The 24463-nt window shown below is 52.5% G+C and overlaps 9 protein-coding genes across 9 annotated transcripts; 2 read left to right on the top strand and 7 right to left on the bottom strand.

Moving 5' to 3' along the window:
• Window positions 1–732: 732 nt before the first annotated feature.
• CWC21 (RNA-splicing factor) lies at window positions 733–1284 on the bottom strand (the record flags this gene model as incomplete). Its single annotated transcript, XM_049367533.1, has 1 exon — window positions 733–1284. One exon carries the CDS (start codon window positions 1282–1284, stop codon window positions 733–735), a length of 552 nt encoding a protein of 183 aa, XP_049220503.1.
• Window positions 1285–1532: 248 nt separating this feature from the next.
• On the top strand, window positions 1533–2820 carry J4E78_006922 (uncharacterized protein; the record flags this gene model as incomplete). Its single annotated transcript, XM_049367532.1, has 2 exons — window positions 1533–1663; window positions 1713–2820. The coding sequence occupies 2 exons, from the start codon at window positions 1533–1535 to the stop codon at window positions 2818–2820; spliced, it is 1239 nt and encodes a 412-aa protein (XP_049220502.1).
• A 364-nt stretch (window positions 2821–3184) lies between these two features.
• Window positions 3185–4408, top strand: J4E78_006921 (uncharacterized protein; the record flags this gene model as incomplete). The annotated part of the gene is made up of 1 exon (XM_049367531.1): window positions 3185–4408. The coding sequence occupies one exon, from the start codon at window positions 3185–3187 to the stop codon at window positions 4406–4408; it is 1224 nt and encodes a 407-aa protein (XP_049220501.1).
• Window positions 4409–5042: 634 nt separating this feature from the next.
• Window positions 5043–6945, bottom strand: J4E78_006920 (uncharacterized protein; the record flags this gene model as incomplete). The annotated part of the gene is made up of 4 exons (XM_049367530.1): window positions 5043–6223; window positions 6314–6454; window positions 6581–6642; window positions 6872–6945. The coding sequence occupies 4 exons, from the start codon at window positions 6943–6945 to the stop codon at window positions 5043–5045; spliced, it is 1458 nt and encodes a 485-aa protein (XP_049220500.1).
• Window positions 6946–7532: 587 nt separating this feature from the next.
• On the bottom strand, window positions 7533–9143 carry J4E78_006919 (uncharacterized protein; the record flags this gene model as incomplete). Its single annotated transcript, XM_049367529.1, has 1 exon — window positions 7533–9143. The coding sequence occupies one exon, from the start codon at window positions 9141–9143 to the stop codon at window positions 7533–7535; it is 1611 nt and encodes a 536-aa protein (XP_049220499.1).
• Window positions 9144–9767: 624 nt separating this feature from the next.
• On the bottom strand, window positions 9768–10803 carry J4E78_006918 (uncharacterized protein; the record flags this gene model as incomplete). Its single annotated transcript, XM_049367528.1, has 3 exons — window positions 9768–10121; window positions 10174–10609; window positions 10661–10803. 3 exons carry the CDS (start codon window positions 10801–10803, stop codon window positions 9768–9770), a joined length of 933 nt encoding a protein of 310 aa, XP_049220498.1.
• Window positions 10804–13812: 3009 nt separating this feature from the next.
• On the bottom strand, window positions 13813–15672 carry J4E78_006917 (uncharacterized protein; the record flags this gene model as incomplete). The annotated part of the gene is made up of 4 exons (XM_049367527.1): window positions 13813–14013; window positions 14095–14271; window positions 14320–15583; window positions 15632–15672. The coding sequence occupies 4 exons, from the start codon at window positions 15670–15672 to the stop codon at window positions 13813–13815; spliced, it is 1683 nt and encodes a 560-aa protein (XP_049220497.1).
• A 1416-nt stretch (window positions 15673–17088) lies between these two features.
• On the bottom strand, window positions 17089–20325 carry J4E78_006916 (uncharacterized protein; the record flags this gene model as incomplete). The annotated part of the gene is made up of 1 exon (XM_049367526.1): window positions 17089–20325. The coding sequence occupies one exon, from the start codon at window positions 20323–20325 to the stop codon at window positions 17089–17091; it is 3237 nt and encodes a 1078-aa protein (XP_049220496.1).
• A 2683-nt stretch (window positions 20326–23008) lies between these two features.
• Window positions 23009–23598, bottom strand: J4E78_006915 (uncharacterized protein; the record flags this gene model as incomplete). Its single annotated transcript, XM_049367525.1, has 2 exons — window positions 23009–23289; window positions 23346–23598. The coding sequence occupies 2 exons, from the start codon at window positions 23596–23598 to the stop codon at window positions 23009–23011; spliced, it is 534 nt and encodes a 177-aa protein (XP_049220495.1).
• Window positions 23599–24463: the final 865 nt, after the last annotated feature.

Below are 24463 nucleotides of genomic sequence, written 5' to 3'. Positions count from 1 at the left end.
GGCGCGCTCGTCAAAAGCTGGCCATTCAGGTGACCCACGTGGGCCGACAGCTGGACCGCCTGGGGTAAGCACCTAGGCCGATAAGAAATGCCAACCCGAACAGTGCGTTGCAGACGGACAAGGTTCATCGTTCAGCTGTAGTGGCTGTCACAATGCGTGTATTAGATGCGGTATCGTTACTTGTGATGAGGCGAACGAGGTGTGGTGAAGATGAAGCCCTAGCAAAGCACCTTGCGCAACGTGCGGTACGCCTCCGTTCTCTTGACAGGTCCATTCAGTACCGAAAGATACGCCGGAGTGGGAATAGGTATCCCGCGCATGCAAACTAATGTCGCTTGTGAGCGGCGCGCTATCCTAGGTGCGCATCAGTGGAGGTGAGACGTCACGGAAGCAGTCAAGACAAGTCAATTGACATGGTGTAAAGGGTTCCTGCATTAGAACCAAAAGCCAGTAGACAAGGGTACACTGGGTGCTCGTTTAGATCTCGTCTGTTGAAGTCAGTCTGCTTCTTAGACTGTAAGCTGGAAGACGAAGCTGACCTGTCTGTGCCTCCAGCTTCCGCACCAGTAATCGACAGTCGCTATCTTTGGTACTAGAGGTATGTCGTAGAGATGTCAGAGACCGATTTTCGGATGCTAGTCTCCAGGCAGTAATGCCATGCCTTCAGGGTGGTGCACAGTGGCTATGGGTATCGGAAAGGATCATAACGCCAAATAGCAGACTCGCAGAAGCTCAATCCGAGTCGTCCTCCCTATGCCGCCTGGCTTCTTTAGCTCTGGCAGTCCTTTCTTCGTCTTCGGCCTCCCTCTTGGCTAGACTGTCGCGCATTCTCTCCTCTTGCTTCCTCCAGTGACTTCCTTCCTCATAGTCTGCGCTGATGCCCAGGGCTTTGCGCAACCTCTCGCTCTCTTCTGCCTTTGCTTTGGCAAGGTCGTGGACTTGGTGCGACTTGAGGCGCTTCGCATTAGGACCGAGATCTTTGCCGTCTTTTCGTTCCTGATCGAGTTTGCGGCGTAGGCCTTCGCACTGGTCGTCAATCTCGTCTTCGTCGACGCCTTCGTCTTCAAGCTTGTCGCGCAGCTCAAGGACCTTGACTTCGATGTCGCGCTTTGCTTCGTGTTCGAGGATCTCGGCGTCTGGCTGTCTTGGGCGGTGTTTGGCGTGTTCCCAGTCTTTGGGGTAGGGCTGGATCTTGTCGCGCGGTCGGAGGAGGGATCGGTTCTTCTGGACGTAGCCCGAGGTTCCGCTACCTCTTGGCGTGGTGAGGCCTACGTTGTCGGCCATGATGCTTGTAGAGGTGGTGGGTGGAGATGGGTGTCGCGTTGGGGCGTGTCGCTGGCGAGACTGATGGATGGTTTTGCGGAGAGCTCGGAGGTGAGCACGGAGGCCCAAGCGCAATGATGGAATGGCTCGCCCCACCAAAACTTTACCCTTGGTACTGCGCAGACTCACCCAGAGATGGAGTCATTGCCTTGCGATATAAAACTTAAGGGATTTCGCTCTCATCCCTTCTCACACAATTCACGACCACCATGACTACGCAAGACGCCACAAGCGACGATACCACCTCAGGGCCGGTTGAGGTGGGGTACAGAGAACTGCCCTTCCCACCAGTCACCAAAGAGCACATCCTGAACTGCTCATACCACAAATGGCATCCCAAGTTAGTCTCTACTCCTTCCCGTTCTTAGATCTTCCTCTAATTGCAATAGGTACCGCGCCGTGACACCCAAAGCGCGTCTCATCCCCCTCCCACCCGCCTTCCTCGACTACCTCCGATCAGACGGCATCATCCTCCCTCCCGAAGAGAATGACGACCCATCATGGTCAGACAATGATAGCGGCATATTCTCGGGTGCGGACAACAATGACGACGATGAGGACGAAGGTCAAGACCCGAGCGCCAACTGGCGCGACACACACGAAGCCATCGAGCGGACCATCGAAGAGTTGGGCGGCAAAGTCGCACCCAAGCTGAACTGGAGCGCGCCAAAAGACGCGACTTGGATAGCCGCAACCAACAGCATGGAGTGCCGGACACCAAACGACATCTACCTGCTGCTGAAAAGCAGCGACTTTGTCACACACGATCTGGCGCACGCCTTCGACGACACTGCCAACCAATCTACAACACCAGACCCGGAGATTCCGTATCATCTCGTCTTGAGGAAGTGGATCACGCTGAATCCGAGCGTCGAGTTCCGATGCTTTGTGCGGAATCGCCGGCTGATTGCCCTGTGCCAGCGAGATCTGAACCACTTTGACTTCTTGTTTAACATGCAGGACAAGCTGCGAGATACCATTCAAGACTTCTTCGACGCGAAACTGCGCGACACATTTCCCGATCCCAACTTCACCTTCGACGTATACGTACCGCCGCCGCACGACAAGGTCTGGGTGGTCGATTTCAACCCATGGGCTGTGCGGACTGATCCTCTGATTTTCTCATGGATGGAACTCCTTACTATGGAGGTACCTGACGCAACACCTCTCGAGGAAACGACGGTGCGACTGAAGATCGCGCAGCCGGAAGACAAGGGCGTGCCAATTGAGGCAGCTAGTGACACCTCAGACGAGGATGAAGACACAGACGAAGACGACATTGAGGAGCTATGGCAACCCGAGTTCCGCCTTGTACGGAGAGATGACCCCGAGGCATACGGCTTCTCGACTCCTCAGTACAGTGCGCACAAGCTTCCCAAAGACGTAGTAGATGCAAGTAGTGGCGGAGAGGGTCAACTGCGAGAATTTGCGATGCAGTGGGAACAAGCGCAGAAGTTGGCTGAGCAACAAAGAGCGGAAGATAGTGAAGACGATTAGCTCCACGGACCTACCGTAGCGTAAGGGAGGAGTCATAACTGCATACATCTTGGCGTAAACAAACAGACGTTTGCAAAATCGTGATTGGGCGTCTGTGGAATGTTGGCCAGCCTCGTCGCGTGAGGCTCTGGGGCCGCCACCGGGACTCGCGGTGACTCGCTCCTGCAGGGCATCTGTTTGTTTCACCGCTCCACACCCCACATCCATGATTCGGCGACATCATCCTTCACTCATCCTTACAACAACACGTCGTTGGACACGTTGTTTTTACTCTTGATCAACTTTTGCTACAATAAATTCCGCTAAAGACCCATACTTTTGGCACCATTGAATACCACAAATTTTCCACGATTACGATTACAAAATGAGCGTGACGGATAGCAGCAGCTACAGCGGCTTCTTATCGATACCCACTGAGATACGATGCCAAATTTACGACTACCTTCTCACCGAACCGCACGCAATCACGATCAGTGCTGGCTACACTACGTGTTTTGGCAACAGGATACAGGACCGCGCCCGGAAGACGGAAGTTCCAGGTCTACCACTCGATCTCGCGCCGCTGGCACGCCGCCACCACGATGCATCTCTCCTCTCAGTCGCGAAGCCACCCACGATTGCCGTCGAGAATGGACACATGGAAGACATTGAGGGCGAGAAGCTGGGCTTCCCCGCTGCCGTGGCGCTGATGCTGACGTCTCGATTGATCAATGACGAGTTGAACGATTGTGTTCGTAGGCGGAGACATATCGCGCAGGCGCGTTCTACTGTTGATACCGATGGAGTCGTCCACGACAACGAGGATGACCCGGAAGGACTGTCACTTTACGTGTCTTATCCGTACGGCGTCTTAGTGTTGAAGCACCAATACCCATACCTGTTGAAACAAGCGCGTCGAGTCTACATCTCTGGCTACTACACACCCCAGCAAGAGAACCAGCTCGATCAACGAGATCTCCAGACAAGCCATGATGAGCGCTTGACGCCATCCAGCAGCTTTGCAGCACAATCATTCACCACCCCATCATCAGGACCAGCAACGAGCTTCACGCGCTCCTCCTCCCGAAGAACAGCCCGCCACGGCGTCTCGGTCAACGCCGCGCGCCCGCGCCTCCGTCTCGACCCTCCCCTCCCTCGCGAATCCCGCCAAACAACCAGCATACATACAACCTTCCCTTCCTTTTCCGCCTCCACCTCAGCCGAAGCCCCCGCCGCTCTCGCCCACCTCATCACGACCCTCTTCCCCAAACACACCACGCCCCTCACAAAACTCACAACCCGCATCCTCTTCCCAGGCGAGGACTCGTACGGCTCTGTCTGGGGCGACGACAACAGTCCCGTCTCGCACATTCTGCGCAGTATCCGCGGCGGCAAGATCGATATGAAGGTCCTGAGGGGTAGTCTCGGAACGGGCCTTAGGTTGACGGCTAGGCCGAAGCCTGAAACCAGGATTGTGAGTACGAGTTGGGTTAATTGGAAGAAGGGGGATGTTGCGGCGAGGGGTGCGGCGGGGATGGTGAGGAGGGCGGGTGGGAGATTGGGTGTGAGTGATCTGGATGCGTTTTTGATGGGTGAGGAGGGGGCTTAGGGTGTCTGTCATTGTTTACGGAGAGGACGACAGTGTTTGTGAAGGACTGGCACGGCTATTGTGTGGCATGCACATGCGGTTTCCTGGACTGCTGACTACATATTTTTCTTTGTACGATACATTCAGTGATATCCTTTATGTTTACCCGAACGAGCGGTCCACTAGACTATATGAATAGTCTGCTGGGTTTCAGCCTCTTCTCTTCAGTTCCTGGTATCCTCCTTCGCTAGCGTGCTTCAATGGATCCATTCACATTCCAATTGCGCACTCTTTGGTTTTGAGTGCATTGCACGACGTGCTCTTTAACCCTTTTGCCCTCTTCATGTGACGATAAGACAATGTCTTTGTCCGCAGTTGGAGTAGTCTGGCGAAGCGAGGGACAAGGTCTTCCTCCATTCAGAGCTGATCGGATGTAGAGGGGCGATGGAAGCGAGAAGTCTCTTCGCTAATGTCTTGAGCGAATGTAGGGCCAGACTCTGGCTTTCTGGAGTTGGTGGGAGATCACAGAATGTCGTGTGTTGTAACGTGACGTAGAGGACATCATCGCCTGTCGCTATCGGTCCACATCTCGCAGCGCCGGCGTAGTAGTGGACAACAGGTTGTCCCTCTCTTATACGCTTCAAGTGAACAACCTCTACCAAGTTATCCACTTAACCGACCCCGGAATTCCAATCGCCAAATCCCTCGCATCCGAAAACTCAACCTTGACTGTCCGATCACTATCTTTCGGATGCGTCAAATAGAACGCAATGATACGCAAATGCTCCGGCACCTCCAGCTCCGCACATATCTCATCTTCCTCGATACCCATCTCCGCTCGCGCACGTTCTTGCTCCAATCTCAACGCCTCTTCCGCAATCTGCCCCGCAAGCATGCCATCCCAGAAGCCTTCCCGCCGGGGATGGCTCAACATGAGTTTGACAGCGCGCTTACGCAGTACTTGACACGAGGACGGTGCGCGCACAGCAATGGCCCAGAGTGCGGATGTGGGACCAACGGGTGTTTGAAATATAGGTGTCTGCGCGCCTGAGAGAGGGAGGAGTTTAGCAGCGAGTTCGAAGATGAGCACGAATTGTGCGGCCATGTCGAAGGGTTCGATGAAAGGTTTCCGCGCGGGTTTGAAGTCGCCTAGACAGGGGAATTTCTGGATGAGATCGGCTCGTGGGGCGCGGAGGAGGAATTCCATTTGGGCTTGTGTTAGTTCCAATGCCGTGAGGGGTTCGGTGTATTCTTCGCCGTAGGCAGGGGCTTGCTTCCAGAGATTGTCCATGGTGAGTTTGCCGCGGTGGTAGCGTGAGATGAGGTCGAGGTATTCGATGTATACTTCTTCGACTTCGTCGGCGGGGCGTAATTTGGTTCTTTGGTTGAAGGCGTGGATGCTGTTTAGCAGGCTCTGTGTGTGTCCCAACATCGCATGTAGCGCAGACATACTCAGCGTGTTCGTTGAACTGCCCAGCGGTCTAGTCTTGGGCTTCGCGACCCAGGATGGTGAGATGTGCGTTGGCATTATCGCCCTAATCTGCGTATCGAATCCCACAAAGATGGTACGTATAGACTCCAGTTCTATTGGGTGATCAAACTTTTCTTTCCCTTGGTCCACTTCGTTTAACATCCGGATGCCGCTGCGTACGTGTTCGATTGCGTCTCTTTGGTAGCCTTGCAAACAACACATGCTGGTGAACAAGATAGCGCAGGTCATAAGCGTAATCTTGTCTGATTTGACTACTTTGTCATTGCTCTTCGGCTTTTTCAACAAGTCCTGAATTGCTTGATTAGACTGTCGCAAAGCGAATTGTAGATAATTATCCAGTATGGCTGTCTCGGTCAGACGTGAGTCGCAGCCTTCGGAAAAGCGTCGATACATAGCGCCCAAAGCGATAATGCAATGTTGAATCGCGGGCTCACGATGAGCCGCTTGAAGCAGTTCTCGTTGCCAGAACGGCGAATCGAGGAAACCGCGCAGATTTGAAACGGCATGCGTCATGAAAAACTCGAAGCTGTCCCGCTCCTCTTTGGTATCAAGACGAATGGCTGGAGCGATGAACACTGGCGAATGAGACCGCGTCAAGCTCCAACTTGATACCGACTGAGGTGAACTTTTCGATGACTCTGGAGGCGAGGGCGTTGATGGTGGCGGAGGTCTGAAAGTCGGATCGTAGCCATCGCACGTACGGCCCGTTGAGGTGCATCGTCTGCAGTTCGGTTTCTCCTCATCACACTTGACTTTGCGTATTCTGTACAGATTAGCAAGAGGCCATTGGATGCATAGTAGTACTAAAAGACGACATATTCAGCTTCAAGTTCATGTGTGGTGGGATTTGATGACGATGCGGCTTGGAGCTGAAGAATGGCTTATCGGTGGGCGGCGGGAGCTTTGCGGGTTATGAGCCCAGCCACGAACATAGTGCAAGCCATACCGCGCTATGGAGATTGGCACACTTTATAGTTGACGCAGCGACTTACTTGCAAGTTTTACAACCAGAGCGTGCTTTGGGTTTCCAGGCTCTCTGGCGTGGTTTACCGGATACCGTCGCCATGTTGGTTTGGTTGAGTTCAATCCGACCAATGAGAGGGGAGCCGGCGAAATTCAATTATACGAGCGAGCGTGTAGCAAGTACGGATTGAAGGATGTACGACCGCGCAAATGACATCGGTGGTTGAAGAGTAACTTCTGAGGCTGCATGACACTATGCAGCATTGCGGCGTGGTTGCCCGCACAGTTAGGCTACCGCGACCAGGCTCGCAAGCAGAGGCCCACGGCTATTATTATCAAACTTGGCCAATGAGACGACGGCACGACAGGGTTTGCGATCCTCCTGGGCGTAATGCCACGAGAAAACTCGACGGAGTCGCATCCTTCTGGACCTTAGTGAACCGTTATTATTAGATTGGGGTATAGTCCACGGCGATTGATGCGGGGCTTTTAGACCGATTGGGTCCTGCAAAAAGGCATGCACCGCGAATTGTCGCGTGAAGCGGTTGGTATCATTTATCAGCAAGCGGCCATTACCAGCCTTACTTCGTAGCTACTTGCATTTGCGCGAATGAGAGTCGCATGATAGAATTACAGTTTTGTGGATAGTTGTATTGTCGTATAGGCGACCAAATACACTGATCATGTTACTCAGAAATTTCGCCAGAGGTTCTGGACGAAGCCTTGCTTCACTCGCGGCTCGGTATGCGGTTCCGTCTGCACGTATTCGTCCTTCATATCCAAGTCCTTCCTCATTCCCGTGTCAAGATCAACCTCGTGGCTGCGCCTGAAACTTGTCTTGAATATGATTTTGTATCCCACAAACATGATTCCGAACACCGGCAACATAATGTAAGCGTCGACAAATGTTCCTGCATCAAATGGGCTCAGCGTCGTCCAGCCCTGAACAAGAGCGAGGAATATGTTGGCTGATACCCCAAAATAGGCATTCCACGGGTAAGCGAGCGACTTGAAAGGTAACATGTCGGGCGTTCGACCTTGTGCTTTCCAAGCTTTCCGGAAGCGGATGTGCGTAAAGGAGATAGAACCCCAAACAAGGAAGGTAGAGACACCGCTCAGATTGACGATGTAGGAATACGCCTGGCCACCTCCAGTACTGACGTTCATCATGGATATCGCGCCGAATAGATTCGTGAAGACAATGGCGTAGATTGGGACTCCACGGCTGTTCGTCCTCCCAAGGAACTTCGGTGCCATTTTCTCTTGTGCCATGAAGAGTATCGTTCGAGACCCAATGTAGATTGAGCTGTTCGCAGCGCTCAGGACTGTGATAAAGATGAACGCATTGATCAGATGCACGCCTCCTTGCCATCCAGCATTCTGGATCGCTATGGTCATAGGGCTCTTAAGTGCGCGGCTGGCTCCGTTCGCTAGGCCGTCCGCATCCGAAGGGCATGTGAGCCCAAAGAAGAAGGCAACTCCAATGTATACGAAGAGAATTCGCCAAATGACTTGTCGAATTGCCAGAGGTACAGCTACCGATGGGTTTCTGGTCTCTGTAGCGGCCACAGCAACCGCCTCGACACCGGCGTAGAACGTCGAAGCGAAAACGAAGACTGTGGCTACTCCGCGGAAGCCGTCTACCCAGGGACCGGGGTCGTTCCAGTACCGAAATCCGAGTGCCTCATCTTGCCCGATGAGACCGCCAGAAGCGTAGATGATGGCAAAGATGAAATAGGCGCAAAGACCCGCAAGCTTGATCAGGGCAAGCCAGAACTCCGCTTCGCCGAAAGACTCGACGCCCAACATCTGGAAGCCTAGGAATGCAAACCAGAAGATTAGGAAGTAGCCCCATAGAGGCACCTCCGGACCCCAAAAGACCAGAATGGAGGAGATGACATTGTACTCGTTGGCTAGCACACATGCCCACACCAGCCAGTACTGCCATCCCACCGCTACTCCGAATGCTTTGTCGACAAATCGGTCGGAAAGCGTGACGAAAGCACCACCAGTAGGATACAGTGTTGTCATTTCTCCCAAGGATTGTGTAATGCTGAAAGCGATGAATCCGATAACGCTAAAAGCTATGAGCAGAGATGCCGGTCCTCCTTCTGCGAGGGCGCCACCAGTACCGACCAGAATACCAGGCCCAATGATTCCAGCGAGCGCCATCATGGACAGATGACGAGTTTTGAGGCCTCGCTTGACTCCACTGGGGTCCATTCGTTGGAAGTCATCGTCGCTATAGTTTGCCGTGGGCGACGGGTGCTCGGCGGGAGCTTTCGAATCAAGGAGGGCCATGTCGAACCGGAAAATGGTGGTCAGAGAGACAGACGCATAGACCTAGGCATACCACCGTTATAAGCGACTTCCTAGTTTTTACTTGGCGTGGGAACGGTAGATCTGTGACGAATAATAGCGTACTATGGCTTGGTGCATGTTGCGATTTTTACTGTGGATTGCGCGATAACAGGGTCTGAGTAGTTTCGTAGCATCCTAAAGAAAAGCGATCATGACAGAAGCGCTCCAAAGCTGGAAGGCTACATATCGTCCCAACTTTGGACTGTTTGTTGCCGTGTTGATTGATGGCATTAGAGTAGGATAACAACCGGGTGGCGGGGGCAGAATAGCAGTTACGATAAGCTTGGTCCGCCTTAGGCTTAGCTTAGTGGGTTTTCGATCCTTCACCTTGGCGGCACTTCTCCCGGTAAACCGCCACCCTTAAATCCACTAATCCCGACGCCAGCAACCACCGGACTTGTGCAAGAAGGACGCATGTTTCTTTTCTTATGAAGCATTCATTGCTATTCGTTATACTCTACAATACTCATTATCCATATGTACCCGATTTCCATCATCGATCGTTGGCGCTGAACCAGCCAGTCCATGTATTAACATTGGGGTAGAGTGTTCATCACATCCACCTTAGTTCTTGTTACCAATCTCCATGCGCTTCTTGAGCTTGTAAGCGATGGCGCGCTTCCTGGCGGCGGCGCCCTGTGTGAAAGCAACAGATCCGCCGAAGGGACCCGCGGCAGCACCGTTGCGGACGCGCATGACGCAGACGTTGTTGACACCAGCAACAGTAGCGTCGCAAGTCATACCAGCCGGCATCTGTACCTTCATGGCAAACTCGGTGTTGGTGGCGAGCGAGATACCCTGAACACCGAGGCCAGGAACGTCCTGGGTGACGGTAGCAGGCTGCATAGCGGCCTCGTCAGTACCGCCTGAGGTACCATCAACGTCGGCAGTGAATGGTCCAGCACCGTCCTGGTTGATCTGAAAGGAATGAGTTAGAAATGTGTGGAAATGAGTAGCAGTGATCGCTTACCTGGCGCAGAGTCATGGTGACGGTACCATCGTCAGCGCAAGTGGGCATGCCGCTTGTGGCACCCGCTCCTACTGCGGCAGCAACGCGTGACTCTGGTGGGCCGTTGACCTTGTCACCACCTCCACCGAGCAGTCCAGCGATACCAGTAGCACCGGCCTTGCCGCCAGCACCACCAGCACCACCAGCGCCTCCACCAAGAAGACCGCTGAGGAATTGACGCTTCCTCTGGCCAGCCTGTTGGATGTTGTCCTCGACACCAACACTTCCAGAAGCACCATTGTTCGCAGGAGGTGCGGCACCTTGTCCCATGAAGGCACCAACCATAACGGCAGCATCAACGTTGCCGTTACCTTGTGTGCGACCAAGAGGACCAGTCTTGCCACTGGAGATTTCGCGGTCCCTGATGATGGCAGTGTCGGCTTGAGAACCGCAGCCGCTGAAGATTGGTTAGTAACCTGTTTCAAGAATAGAAGGTTGAGAGACCTACTTGGAGGAGCAGTCACGAGGAGTTCCGTCTTGGATAGTCAAGCCAGGCATGGTGACTCCATTGGCACCCTTGATCTCAGAGACCACACCGTGGGCAGAAACGGCAGCCGCAAGGGCGAGGACGAGAGCTGGTGAGAAGTGCATATTGTATATGTGTATTTGGATTCGAGATCAACTCGGTGAATTAGAATATAAGGCTGGGTGAAAGTAGAAGTGAGAAGCGAGAAGCACCAGGCTAATGGAGAATGAAGTATTAGTAGAGGAGTTGAAGAGTTGAATGCTGATGATGATTGTAGGGCCGGCTTCAACAAGGCATCTTATACCTCTTTCCCATTGAGCTGCCTTGTCGATCTTCATCGCATCGTATTCTCCATTGGGATGACAGCCGCCCACCGCTCCACTCAGCTCGTCATTGGCATGTACAATTCAGTATGGAGACAGGCAAGCTCATGTGTCAAGATGCGTTTTCGAAGGTCTTCCGGCAAGGCTAAACGTGCTTGGCGGCAGTGAGGCGTTTCCCTCCCATACTTGGCTGTGGCGGAGTGCCGATTACCCAGGCGCTGAGAGGTGTCAACGTTCCGATTCTCAGTTTCGTCTGCGCCTGGGGACGAAGGCTAAAGGCGCCAAGGCGGAAACTCTCAATGCAAGATCGTGGATTTGCGAAACGCTGTCTTTGGAGTTGCAGAATGCCACTAAACAAGCAAACGCATGTATGTTTCACATAATGCCACCATCACATTATTGACCTATCAGAATATTCAACTCACGTCAAAAATACTCCATGCTGAAGGTCACGATCAGTATTGACGAGCTACTCATGTGTGAGGCTCTGTCGTAACGCCCATCGCACCGTGGTGTTGTTCTTGCAGCCCGCACCAAAACGAGTAACTCCACCCCGCGCGCATGACAAGTCGCACCAAACACGGTTGATTCCGAACATGCAAAACCACACACTCAAATCATCGGTTTCCAATCACTCGCAACTATCCTGTTCAGCATCAGCGTAGGCGAATACTAGTTGCCGTGATCCACCCGCAGCTGCATGATGTTGCAGGCCCGTCGCCACTAGCGTTTCACCAAACGACACGGTCGATCTTCAAACATGAAATGCCTGGTCCCTCAAACTCGAGCCCTGGTAGGATATGCGACGGATCTTGTGATCCGAGGCTGGGGTGGGGATTTTGGGTGTGGCTGCGATGGTTGGTAAGTGGATCGGTCGAGGTGTTGATGGAGTGGAGTGGCCGAAATGGGGCAGGCGGCGCGAAAAGCTCGCTCGAAAGCTATGTTCGGACGTGGTAACATCTACTCGGCGCTGCTCACTATGGTCTCACTGCGTACCCAGGCAGTCCTAATTGTGCTATGTTTAATTGCACATCGCATCACTCGACAACCCTCTTTCATACCGTCCGGAAGATCAGTAGTAGTTGCACCGAACTGACGATAATGGCTTCGCTAGTGATCATCCAGCTGGCGACAACGAATCCACTCTGCAAGTCTTTTGCGAGGATTGACCAGATGATTCCGATGATAGCGCCAGCAAGAACGCTGATCAGAATGACGATGCATACGCGGTTCGAATATCTTTCCTGTAGCTGTAAGCCCCAGCCTATACCAAGATCCGGAGCATCGCTGTGATTTCATGGTACCGGGCGGTCTACGCGTTTGGGAATGCGCTCGAAGCAGACCGTGTCCTCCATGCAGTCCTCCTCTACCGAGCACGTGAATCGATGCATGAGGAAATCGTTGTCCAAGATAGGCTCGTAATCTGGGGGATTGGGCTCGAAAGCATAATGCTGTTCTGTCACCGATGGCACGCCGTACCTCAGATTGTCGACTTCATTGCGTCGCCAGAGCTTGAACTGCGCACATTGTTAGCTATGGAATCACTATTGCAGCTGCTTCTCACCTGCACGAACTTGATCTTCTGTACAGTCTGCAGGCTAAACATGCGATGAGTCCATGAGAACCTTCCAGCATATGCTTTACGAAGCGCCTGAAAGAGCTCACGATCTCGAGTGATCACATCCAATCGCAGGTCGTGACGAAGCTTCAGATATGTTCCCACTTTGAAGCAAACGTGAATGAAATTGCTAGATGAAGGAATTGTAACGTTGGACGGATTCGTCAAACTTCCTGCTGCCACTTGCGACGAAGCCACTGAGACGCTTTGAAGCGGCACTGATGTACCAGAGGAGTATGTACTTTGGTTTGTAGTGCTTTGAGTTTGCGCAGGAGCTCTACTAGAAGACGCTCTCGAATCCCCGCTGCTACTAGTGTTTGACACAAGTGCCGGGGTCCTGCCTGGCCCACCCAAGACAGATACGTGCGTTTTATCGATATCGTTATCGGTCTTCACGACTACGACTGATGCTCTTCTTGGTGTTTTATAGAGTGTGGCGATCCAATGTTGTTTACATAAGTTTCTTATCCTCACTTGCAGCCACAGTATAGCTGTTTGAAAGGAACTGTACCAGATATCTAAGGGATTCCACGGCTCGAGGGTAACATTGTATCCTCCACCCCGAAGTTTCGTGGCAAGTTCGTCTATCGCGCCGGGTTTGTATTCCATATAGTGGCCGAATCCTTCGAACCCACACACCTTTCACTTATCAGCGATGTTCTTTTTGATGTTGTCCCAAGATGCGCGTGTGTCACAACACAATAATGATGACAGAGGAGGCGAGATGTATAAGCCCAACTTGATATCGCAATGTCACATCCTCGTTTTGTGGCAGACGCAGGAGCCTGGAGGATTCAGATGGGAGGTTACTCACACATGTCCAGTACATACGAAAGAATCGAACTGGTCGCGATAGACCAGAGTTTTGAACCAGCGTTTCGTCTGCGGTCTTTGCCAATAGGTGAGTTCCAGGATCTTCCACTGGCTCAAAAGTCGCATTATACCGTTTCAACAGCCAACAGCAGCTGTAAACTAGCGACTGTTATAGCTTGAATGCCAACAATGAAACCTGCTACTGCAAACCCGTCTTGCAAGCTTCTCTTGCAGATTGCCCAACCGATTCCCAACGTTCCACCAGATACAACGCCGAGTGAGAGCGACAAGGATATGCGTTCGATATTCAAGCCTCCCCCCTTGTGCAATCCCCAACCGGTCTAAACATCTGGGACGCTGCGCATAGTTGCGTTCTGTCTTTACGTCCCTGCATATTCCGCCAGCCACTGCATAGCCCAATGTTCCTTGAGTGTCTTTTTCCAAGAAGGCATCATTGGAGCTTGTTTGTCGAGATAGCTATGGAAGTTGTGGGTGCTGCTTAGACCAAGATTGAAGAGGCGTTCCGATTCGCTCAGCGTGATGTCTGCGGTCTTCAGAGCTTTGAGCACTGGCTCCTTTCCCTGGGGATATGTAACGCGATAATGCCAAGGTTCTTCCAGCAATCTTGGACCTTGACCTTGCAGCCTACGTTCTATACGGACATGCATTGAGATGATACTGGGGTTCAAGCCAACTTCTTTCAAGGCGTTGGCGGCTTGTTGGGCTACCTCTCGGTATGCTCGAACAACTGGCCCACTGGAGCACTTCTTTTCTTGTATGGTATCTTGCGAACCACTCAGAGCAAAGATCTCCAGCTTCTTGCAGTGACTCACTCTCTTCTAGAATGCATTAGAAAACATAATAAATTGATGGGGAAGGTGACTTACGACATATCTCTCGATAACAGATTTGAAGTGCGCATTCTCCGCGGCGTCTCTACCCTGGAAGGGTTTATGAACTCCACCCAAGGCGAGATTGATGTCTTTGAGACCTTTATACTGGAAACCCCATATCTCCTCTGGTTGACGTGTGTGAAACTTTGGATGATATGTATCTCCAGATGTCATTGATGCGCTCTCAAGTTCCCTGGTGAGATACTCGTGTAAATGTTCACGAAAGTACCACATGTACAACTGCGATCGATGATGGATGCGAAGCCGCCTCAAGTGTATGAGTTTAGCAAAGAAAGCAAGCACCTCTTCCTCATTCCTCTGACTCATACGAATCGCCGTTCTGGTGTGAACCCAATTGAGCCTCTCGATTAGAAGCGATGCAGACTCACAGCCTGAGAAAGCCTCGAAGACATTATCAGAATCCCAGGTGAACAGATGCTTCAAATGACTCAATGAGACAAACTTTGTAACTTCAGCGAGATCAACGCCGATTGCAAACAGCTCTTGAATCTGGACTGGAGTCTCATGGCTTGCGGACTCCGTCAGCTCGAAGAACCGGCGAATATCTTCAGTTTGAGCGACATTGACTTTGGGGTCGGTCTGGCCAACCAGTGTAATGGAATTTAGCTTGCGCAATCCTTCTCGCTGAAGGAAGATTTTCGCTATTTCAAGGTCGGCATTGATTCGAGTCCAGAGTTGAGTGCCGTCGTCGTACTTGAGGCATGTGTTGATCTTAACGCCTCGTGTATGTTTGTAGCTGGTTGCTGGAAGTAGGAGATTGCGCAACGACGGAGCAGACAACATGAAGTGCGAAAGAGTAGCGTAGTTGTCTTTATCCAAGCGTGACCAGGTCGTGAAGTAGAGAGAGCGGAGCGAATGAACGTTGATGTTGGAGATGAGCTTTTGGAACTCGGCTTTGACGTCATCTGGGTTGACGACGGGTGCCTTTGAATCGGGAACGGTTATGGCGATATTCTCCAGTCGGCCTAGAGAACACCAGTGCTGCGAGATCAACTCTCTTGATCGGTTTCGGCGGCCGACACGGATCATAGTATTCATGTCGATACTCTCCTTGAGTGCGGTCACTATGCGGACATCTTTGCATTCACGTAACAGCCCGAGCTTGTACACGATGCTGGGCGAGTAGTCGTTAAGGAATATGTAACGGAATACGGTGTTCAAAAGCTCTTGTGGTAAGCTGCTCAAACCCTCGATGAACTTGAGCTGCGTCGGGGAAGGTCCAATTGCGCGGTACTTTCTATGCGATGTTAGCGACTCTCATGTCTCATATGCCATTTGCACGTACCGATTCCGATTCCCACCACTCTTGCCACCACCCCGCGACATCGTCTCTGCTGCTGTGAATAGCCGTGTAGTCAATGATCGAAGACGAAGTCGTGGACGCGTGTGATGGGAGTGACTAAAGAGGACCAAGCTCCTAGCGGACGAGTGTGCAAACGGACCTCTAAAAAAGGGTCCATAAGCTGCGCTGTCTCGGCAGGTTCTGGAACAATCGCCCTGACAGAGTCACTTTCACTTTCCCCGGGAAGCGCGATTTCCATAAAGAGTCGGTGTCAGAGCGGAGTGCTAGCCTGAATATCTAGATACGTACATCCTTTCAAGAACTTAGAAGCCCTCATGATATCTTCGGTCACTGAGACAATCGTTATGATCAACAAGATGAAAGTAATAAAGATATTTGTCAAGACAGGTATCCAAAGACAGCTTCTCTTCCTCGATAGTTGAACAAGTTCAATGAATCAATGAAAAAAAATGTGGGCAGCTCCCTGATAACAGGTATACTTCGCTCATTGTGGCCGCCGCCCAACGCCACGAGCTAGCCTCCCGATAGGCAATTGTCGATGTGTTGAAATTCTCAGCAGTGAGGTGGTCAGCCTCGTGGGCTGTTCAACGCCCTCTGCCGGCGAGCCCATTGGTTCATGCACGCATAACCGTTGTACCTGAACTAGGCGTTTTCACACCGTAAGGCGATCTAGAGACTCGCGGGACACTTCGAGATAGTAACAAATGAGCTGAGGGATAGTGGGAGCCTGGCTGACTAGTCGTTGTCATAACCGTCGAGGAAACTCCGCACGAAGTGCATTGCAAAGAGAATTGAAACGGATAGGGTATAGTGACCAGGAAATTGAGAAAGAAGTGAATGGGGTAATAGCTGTCGTGATTGGCCCTGTCCGAGCCAGATTTGTAGGCTTGCTTGTAGAGTCGTGTTGGGCGTTCTTTTCGTGTTGCAAGAAGATGAGGAAGGGAGGATGGGGATTGTGGGTAAGAGTAAGAGTTTGGTTGGAGGGTCGAAGACTTTATAGCAGGCGAGGCTTGGCGCGGGTGCGTCATCGGCGCTAACGAGTGTCACTCACTTGTAAACGCAGTCGAAATAATGAAAGGTGACCGCGGAAAGAACTGAGTCGCGCCCGATTTGTCTTTAGCGCAGCATATAAGTGAAGGTGAAGGAGCTGCTGCCTAAAGGTATGAGCTCGTCCACACGCCACTGCTTTGGCACACGTAAATCTCAAGAAAGAATTCTAGATGCGTAAAATTGTATTGCAGAACTAAGTTGAAATACAGTTGCGCTTTTGAACAAGAACAACCCAGTCCCTGAGGCCTTATTCCTAGTTGCGCCGACACCATATACACAGCCTCGTATCATCAAGAACTCCGCCCGATGGTATATACCTGATATTCATCCCCACATTAATTTTCCCATACCAATGACCCCAATCAAGGTCGTTTTAGAAGATCATCCCTTTACTCCAATCCCGTCCCCCTCCTCCCCAAACTCGGTCTCCCCCCACTAACACTCCCCCTGTGCATCCTCGCCCCTCCACCACCATGCATCATATCCAGATCAACAGGTGTCCCCGCGCCCAGCGCAAATCCATACGCCTCAGCTCCCTGTCCGGAGAAAACTCCGTCGTCGCCTAGACTGTGTTGTGGTGGGGGCTCCACATTGAACGGCACGAAGTAGCTGCTCATCGGATCGAAGAAGTTGTTATTGTTCGCATTGTTACCCAGACCCATGGCTTCGAGGTTCCAGAAAGAGTTGTTGAAGTCGGTGGCTAGATCGGGGAAAGGTGATAGGTTCGTGGGATCCATTTGGTGGGCGTGTGAGGGGTGGATCATCGTTGGTGAGGTGTTGATGAGGGGAAGCGATGGGTGGTGAGGGTGCTGTTGGTGCGCGTGGTGGGAGCCTGCGAAGTCGGCGAGGAATTGTTGGGGTGAAGCATGTTGTTGCTGTTGTTGGGCGAAGAGAGCAGCGGGGTCGTAGCCGGCGGCGATGGCGGCATCGATTGCGTCTTGCGAGGCCATGTTGATGTTCATTTGCTGCTGCGCTTGCAGTCGAGCGGCATGGTTTTGCTGAGATTGACTGTTGTGCCGTTGTAAGCGTGGCAGATCTTGTAGGTTTGCCGAAGCGAGATCAGCAGGTTTTGAGATCGACTTCGACTTGTTCTTGCGCGCTTGTTTGCGTTGCTGATCGGTTTTCGACGGTGGAGATAGCGATGCGAAGAACTCTTCCACACTTTGCAGGTCGCTCTTATGCCCCAGAACAGCATCAGTGCCTGGCTCATTCGGATTCGACTCAGCTGCATCTTCGTAGTCCGTTTTCGAAACGCCGTGCGGGTATCGATCGAACCAGTCGCCATATTGGAATATGCTACCCTTCTTCTTTTCGCCGCTCGCATTCGGGCCCTTCAGCTGCGCGTCGGCGTGTTGACGATACAGCTCTTTCAGGTTTTCCGCGATGTAATGGAACATGCCCCAGTACTTCTTCATCTTTGTCAGGTATTTGACGTTGTATGCCAGGTACTTCTTCGATTGCGCTTCGAGCTTCGGGTTCTTCGAGAATACCCCATGGACGTGTACGGTCGAGGAGAAGAAGGCGGAGTAGCCGGCGAATGGTGCGACGACGTTGTGGTCCATGGCTTCGTTGATGAGCATTGAAATCTGGTTCGCGGCATCGAGCGCGGAGCGGGCGGACTCGGTGAGGAAGTCGTGCGGCATGTCTTTCGGTGGTCTGCTGCCTGCAGTCGAAGGTAGCGCGAACCTGTGCATGAACAGCATAATCTGTTGCCATAAGATGTGAAGATACAAGAACGAGTTCGCAGTCTTGCCAATCGCATGGCTCTTCAAGTTCTCCGGATTGTAGACAAGCATCTCAGGTAGTGCAGCCTTGAACTCTTTCGCCTCTTTCTTGATCGCGTTGTAGGTCGAATCGGCCGACCACATGGGCTCTGCTTCGCGTTCTTTTCCTCCCAGGTTCATGTACTTGATGAGCTTGCCCCATATGCAGACTAATCGTATGGTGTATGCCGAGACGCCCATGTTATCGCGCGGATTCGCCAGTTGACCGCTGTCAGGTGGAACGGGGTTCGGCACGTCACCTTCTAAGTTCTCGGTGGGCGCGTGTATCTCGTGTACGTATAGGTGTTCTTTGACTGGTAATTGCACTTCGATGTACTGCTCGTGTACGAAGAGTGGTCGGTCGGTACCGGAGGAGTTGAAACGGTCCATCAGGAAGCAAGACCACATGGTCCTCCGCCGTATCTCGCGGTCAGTAGCGCTCAGGGGTTTCCTGTCTGGCTCGTTGACCAGCGGATCGTACTCGTTCTCCTTGTGCAGTTGCAGTGCGTATGCCATCCTCTGCGCCATACCACCAAACATCCAACTCCGTCCGCCTTGACATGTGCCAAACTCATGAAGCCCTAGTAGTAGGTAGACTATCAAGATGGTGATATTCGGTGCGTCGTATCGTTTCAGGGCAATCTCGCGCGCTCGTTCAGCCCAACTGTCGCCCCGTAGGAAGCATGGCTCTGTCCGTAGTTGTGGGTGGTTCGAGAATCGTGCCGATATGGCGCACATTGCTAGTATCAGTACCGGCGGAACCTTCCCAGCTGCTAGTCTTCGCATAAAGCTCGGCTTGTGTAGGAGTGGGTAGCTTTGTCCGTAGACAAAGTCAAAATACACCTCAGCTAAGTGTTCTTGGATCTCTTTCGACGGCAAGCTCTCCGCGCCTTCCGTAAGAAGCTTGCTCTCATCTGATTCCTTGCCGTGCGATGTCGACCCAGCGATTTCTGGATCTCCTCCTTTTGCTTTCGACCATTCGTCCAACTCGTTGCCAAAGGCTTCTTCTGCGGCGCGCTTCTTCGTGGTGGGTGTTTTGGGTGGGGCGCCGGGGATAGCGGGCTTAACGACGGATCTGCCCACATTCGCAACGGAAGGCAAGCTTTCCTTTGGTATCAGCTTGATGACACGATCTTCCATGCGCTTGAGCCTCTTGTCCAGCATCGCCATGTAGTCCGTTCTCGGTGCAGCCTTCCTAGTGGTGACCTTGTAGACACACGGTATCCGGCTCCGCAGGCAGTGCTTGCAGGCTGGCTTTTCGCCTGAGCAGCGAATCTTTTTCCTCCGACATGCGATGCATGCGAGAGGCAGCCTTTTTCTCTCTTTGCCAGCCTTTGTCTTCATCTCGCTCCAAAGTGGCGGATCTTGCGCATCGTCCTTGCTCCTTCGCGATGTAGTCGAATGGTTTGTGCCGTCATTGCCGCTGTTCATGGCATGTGCCGAAGCATCATTCATCGACTCGCCAATTGCGAGCATACCCATGGCAGGTGCGCTCTCGGGGCTGGTGTTGTTTCCGTCGCGGCCGGGGCTTCCTCCAATGCTCATCCGATTTGGATGCGCACTCCCGCCACCACTCATACCCTCTTCGCTCATGTTGCCGACGCTGCCTCTGTGGTCCGCATATCCAGCCTCAATCTTTGGTTGTATGCCGTCGAAATTGGACGCGAATCCTTGGCTCTGCGCAAACGTCATGTCGAAGTCGGAAAACGAGCCCATAATGTTAGACGGACTAGTCCCAGTCGCATTCGGAGAGGCTCGAAGTTCAGGCAAGCCGAATTCAGCCAGCAGGAGCGAGTCGTCGTTGTCGAAGCGCGCGTGGGAGGGCGTGGCTATGGAGGTTGCGGTTGCGCCGGAGTCGGCCATGTTCTCGACGACTGCCTGCCGTCGTGGAGCTGTTGCGTAGCGCCGAGGCAGTCAGTCTTACATCAGGTTCCAAACTTCAAGATCAGAAGAAGAAATATTTCATATGCGCCTGCACCCAAGGCCCCAAAACAACATCGCAGGCAGAATCAGGCGTCGAGACGTCCAAACGTCGTGTGCTTGGATCGGAACGCCGGCCGAAGAAGGGGAAATGGTAAGCTCCGACTTCTCCACAGGATAGTTACGGCCCTTGCTTGGAGTCCAGTGGGGGCGCTAGTCTCTATATCAAAGCGCGAGTTGGGTATGTGGGGAGGTGGATTGAGCGTCAGCACGCGCGACGGGAGCAGAGAAGCAGCACGCAGCCAGGCCGACACAACTCGGGGCTGGATGAGACAAGAAACGAGGTATGACGACGGTGGGTGATGTATGAAAGCCTTCCAAGAGGTGCTTGCTGCGGCCTATCCCTCCGCCTATACTATGGCTGCATTCCCCATGCCGCCTCTACAAGGGACGGAAGCATGGCCATGTAATGGCGCCCTTGCGATTCGTACGCTTGCCTCCCGTCGACGTCCGATTAAACCGCGATCAAACTCGTCGGCCCACTCAAGTCACTGGCCGCACGTTGGCCGATGCAAGCCACAGAATCCTGTCCTTCCCCACATGGCAATCCTTGCACGTCGAGACCCGGTGCTGATTATTCAGACATCACAAAGCAGTTTCCAGTGCCACCAAGCCTCGAGCGGACCATGATCGCCGCCCAGGCTGTACGCTGCCTATCCTCATACATCGCTGTAAGGCGCCTCATATGCACATATATGATGTATAACTCTACACCGGCTCTGCACATCACGAGCGCATCTCCGTGGAGCCCGGTGCGCTGTGGCTGGCGAGCCTGACGGCGGGACCCGTCGTGTGCCAGGTGGTCGCTATGCTGCGGGGCGCCCGCCCTGTTCAACGTTGCGACACGTTAGACGCACGCGAGGTATATGAGCTCTACATTGCGCTTCTATATAACCCATATGTCTTATTTTCCGATTCGACCACTTGCGTCCAATCTCCGGCTTCGCCCTTTCGCGCGAGACTGTGCGCCGGTCGCTTAAGCCTGGTGCCACGATGTTGCCTACAAACATGGACGGCGGGTGCATCACGAGGGTAGTGCACAACCATCACCATCTAACTTGGCCAAGTGGACCATTTGCAAAGTAGGAAATGCGACTACCACCGGAAGAATGCGTTTCAATATTTGCGGCGCATACATACACGTTCGTTGTTAGGACCAGAGGTAGGCACCTGTGGGCTTTTCGTCTCGGGTGCGTCATCGATTCGGGCGTGTCGACACGACCAACCCCCTGCCCCCAGTTTAACGTTACGGACTGAACCATGACAGGCCTTCTAGCTGCCTTCTGCGGGCACGGTTCAGGAGTCGAGATAACCCATCTTTCCTGGTTCGTAATTGCATTTGTCTTGAGAGGGGGCCGTTCTACACTGATCCCTGCACGTCACCCTCATAATATGAGTGGCTGATTTATCCATATTTCTTCATCTCGTGTTGTACACTTGACCACGCGCACATGGGCGAACCTCTCAGACGTAGTATTGGAATGCGATTCATACTGCATTTGGTTCGCTGGCACTACACGCTGCATCTCTAGGACTAGATGTGTGCTTTGTTGGGGCCATATGCAGCTCGAGCCGAGGTTACCGATATTCGATATGGGAAGATGGAGCAAGCGCCTATACGGTCATACGCGACAGCCGATCGATCCAACAAGATCAATAGATCCTGCTGCTGAATCCTGAATCCTCTGCATCCCACGCATAACGATATCTGTAATGCTATATGTCATCGGGTATTACTAGGGGCGGCCTTGTTACCCATGCGCCAACGCCAGACGTTCATCCGTAGGAGTAGTTCTGTGTAGTGTACCCAGGCTGCTCCACATCCCGATGGCGCGTACCCGATGAGCCATGCACGACTGCATTGACACGAACGACCGAGCCAATACCATGGCTAGCCTGGCAGTGAGGGTGTAGTAGTCCCAGCGAAGGTGGAGTGTTCACCCTTTACGATCACGTCGATCCAATCTTTGTTGCTACATCCTGCCATTACCAACCAAGCCTATAAAGAAGTTTGCTACTTGGCAAAAGTATTGTTGAGCCACTTCTGAAGGATGAGATGATTAGGATACCAAAATCTAAAGGTGATGGTAGTTCATGATACATACTACCAGTCAAGCAGTCAAACGGACCAAAATATGAAGCCAAATCACCAAACATCATCAAAGAGCCACATACAAGGAGCGACACTTTTATTTCCAATCCCTTCATTACGATCCCTCTAGCAGCGTTACATACAAACGAGCGACAGCGCGACCATCATCGCAAAAGACACGGCAATCGTTACTGTGCAGCATCCTACACTGCTTCATGCAGCAAGCCATCACCCTTGCCTAAGGCTCATTCAACACAGCCACTCGCAGCCATGATGCATCCAGCTTTGGCGACTCCAGCCTCAGCTGCGCCGCTGTACTTGCCGTAGTTTGAGTAGGGGCTAGGAGGGAAGGTACCGCGTCAGCATTGATCCTTTGTATAAAGACGAGCATGACCGCAATGAAGAAGGCTTGAGATAACGTTGAAAGTCTAGGGAAGAGCGACGTCGAAAGAAGAAAGAAGGAGGAGAAGAAGCTTACATGTAAGACTGGTACCAAGAGTCCCCTGCAGCCTGAACCTCCTTAGGCTCATCACGCTTCTCGCTGTTGGCCATTTGATCCATCATATCCTTGGGCATATCCACGATATGGCGCTTTTCAATCTTGGCGTTCATCTTCGCGGCTTCGGCTTCTACAGAAGCAGGGTACGGATTGTAATTCTCGTAGTAGACGCCGTAGGTCTCGTACTTGTCGTACTTATCGTACACCTCCTGTTTGGATAAGGGTTCGTCGCGCTTCATGTTCGTGGCCGCTGATTCTACTGGACCGTTAGAATCGCTTTTGTCCGGAAGGTTCGAGGGCGAGAGAACGTACCTTGCTGCATCTTCGCTGCCTCTGCTTCGGCCGGTGAAGAATAATCTTCGTACTGAGCGTACGCTTGCTGCATCTTCGCTGCCTCTGCTTCGGCTGGTGAAGAATAATCTCCGTACTGATAGTACGGGCGGTAGCCGGCGTATTCCTTGTAGTTGATATCTTGGGCTTGATTCGCGGAGTCGTCACCCCTCTTATCGAGTGGCATAGCTGCCGTAAGGGCGGCGAGACCCACGAGAACCAGTTCGAGATGCATGGCAGGGAATGATCGGCCGTGAGACAGCGGAGACTTTCAAGGATGTCGAGGAAGTAACCTTGAGGGAAGACTGTTGTAGTGATTTCCCAGTTTCGCCACGGGAGTCACCTTTTTGTACATGTCGGCTTGCAGTGCCTATGGAGTACAACCTCATTACAGAGGCCAACTGTAGTGAGCATGGCGTAAGGTTGCATCCGCATGCGCGTAATATTGTATCTGCTCGCATTGAATGCAAGCATCGGGGAAGCATGCACCACGTAGCTCGCGCAGGTGCAATGAAGTCGCTGCTGTAGGTTGTGCAAAGACAACATCGGTAAAGTGATATTGGTCCGAACTTTTGGGAAGACGTAGTTCAGATGCGCTCAACAATGTACACCGCCTTCAAGTGAAGCAAGCAAGACGTACTCTTCCGGTAATAACGCCTACTGGTTGATGAGTGAAGATTGCAGGACAGGTGTAGCTGTGCGTCGTTGCTATGGAGTCAGCGTCATGTGTCCCAATTAAGTCGTGATAGTTATTCCGGCATACATGTTTGCTTATTGTGACCCCAATTCGGTGTGAGTGCAGAGCGCATCTCCATAGCAGTAAGGCGGAGTAAGTCATTCGGTCAAGCTATGGTAGCGTTGGGGTACCTTTACGCAGGTTCTTCGATAGTACGGTACGATCGTGACCAGTACGGCGATTGATGCCTCAATGAAAGAAAGTCGGATACTGTTAGTGGGAATTCCAAAGATATGATAGGGTGCGGTGCTGCTAGCGGAGTGATATATGTCGCCTTTCACATCGCACGACTAACGTGTTTGACATGTCTGACGCCCATCACAGTGTCACTGCTTGTCCTACACGGCTGGTTAAGTCGTACTGA

Source organism: Alternaria triticimaculans, assembly GCF_023758025.1.
Source record: "Alternaria triticimaculans strain BMP 0046 chromosome Unknown scaffold_10, whole genome shotgun sequence".
NCBI lineage: Eukaryota > Fungi > Ascomycota > Dothideomycetes > Pleosporales > Pleosporaceae > Alternaria > Alternaria triticimaculans.
The sequence above is the reverse complement of the archived record's forward strand: the minus strand, read 5'-3'. Positions and strand labels throughout refer to the sequence as shown.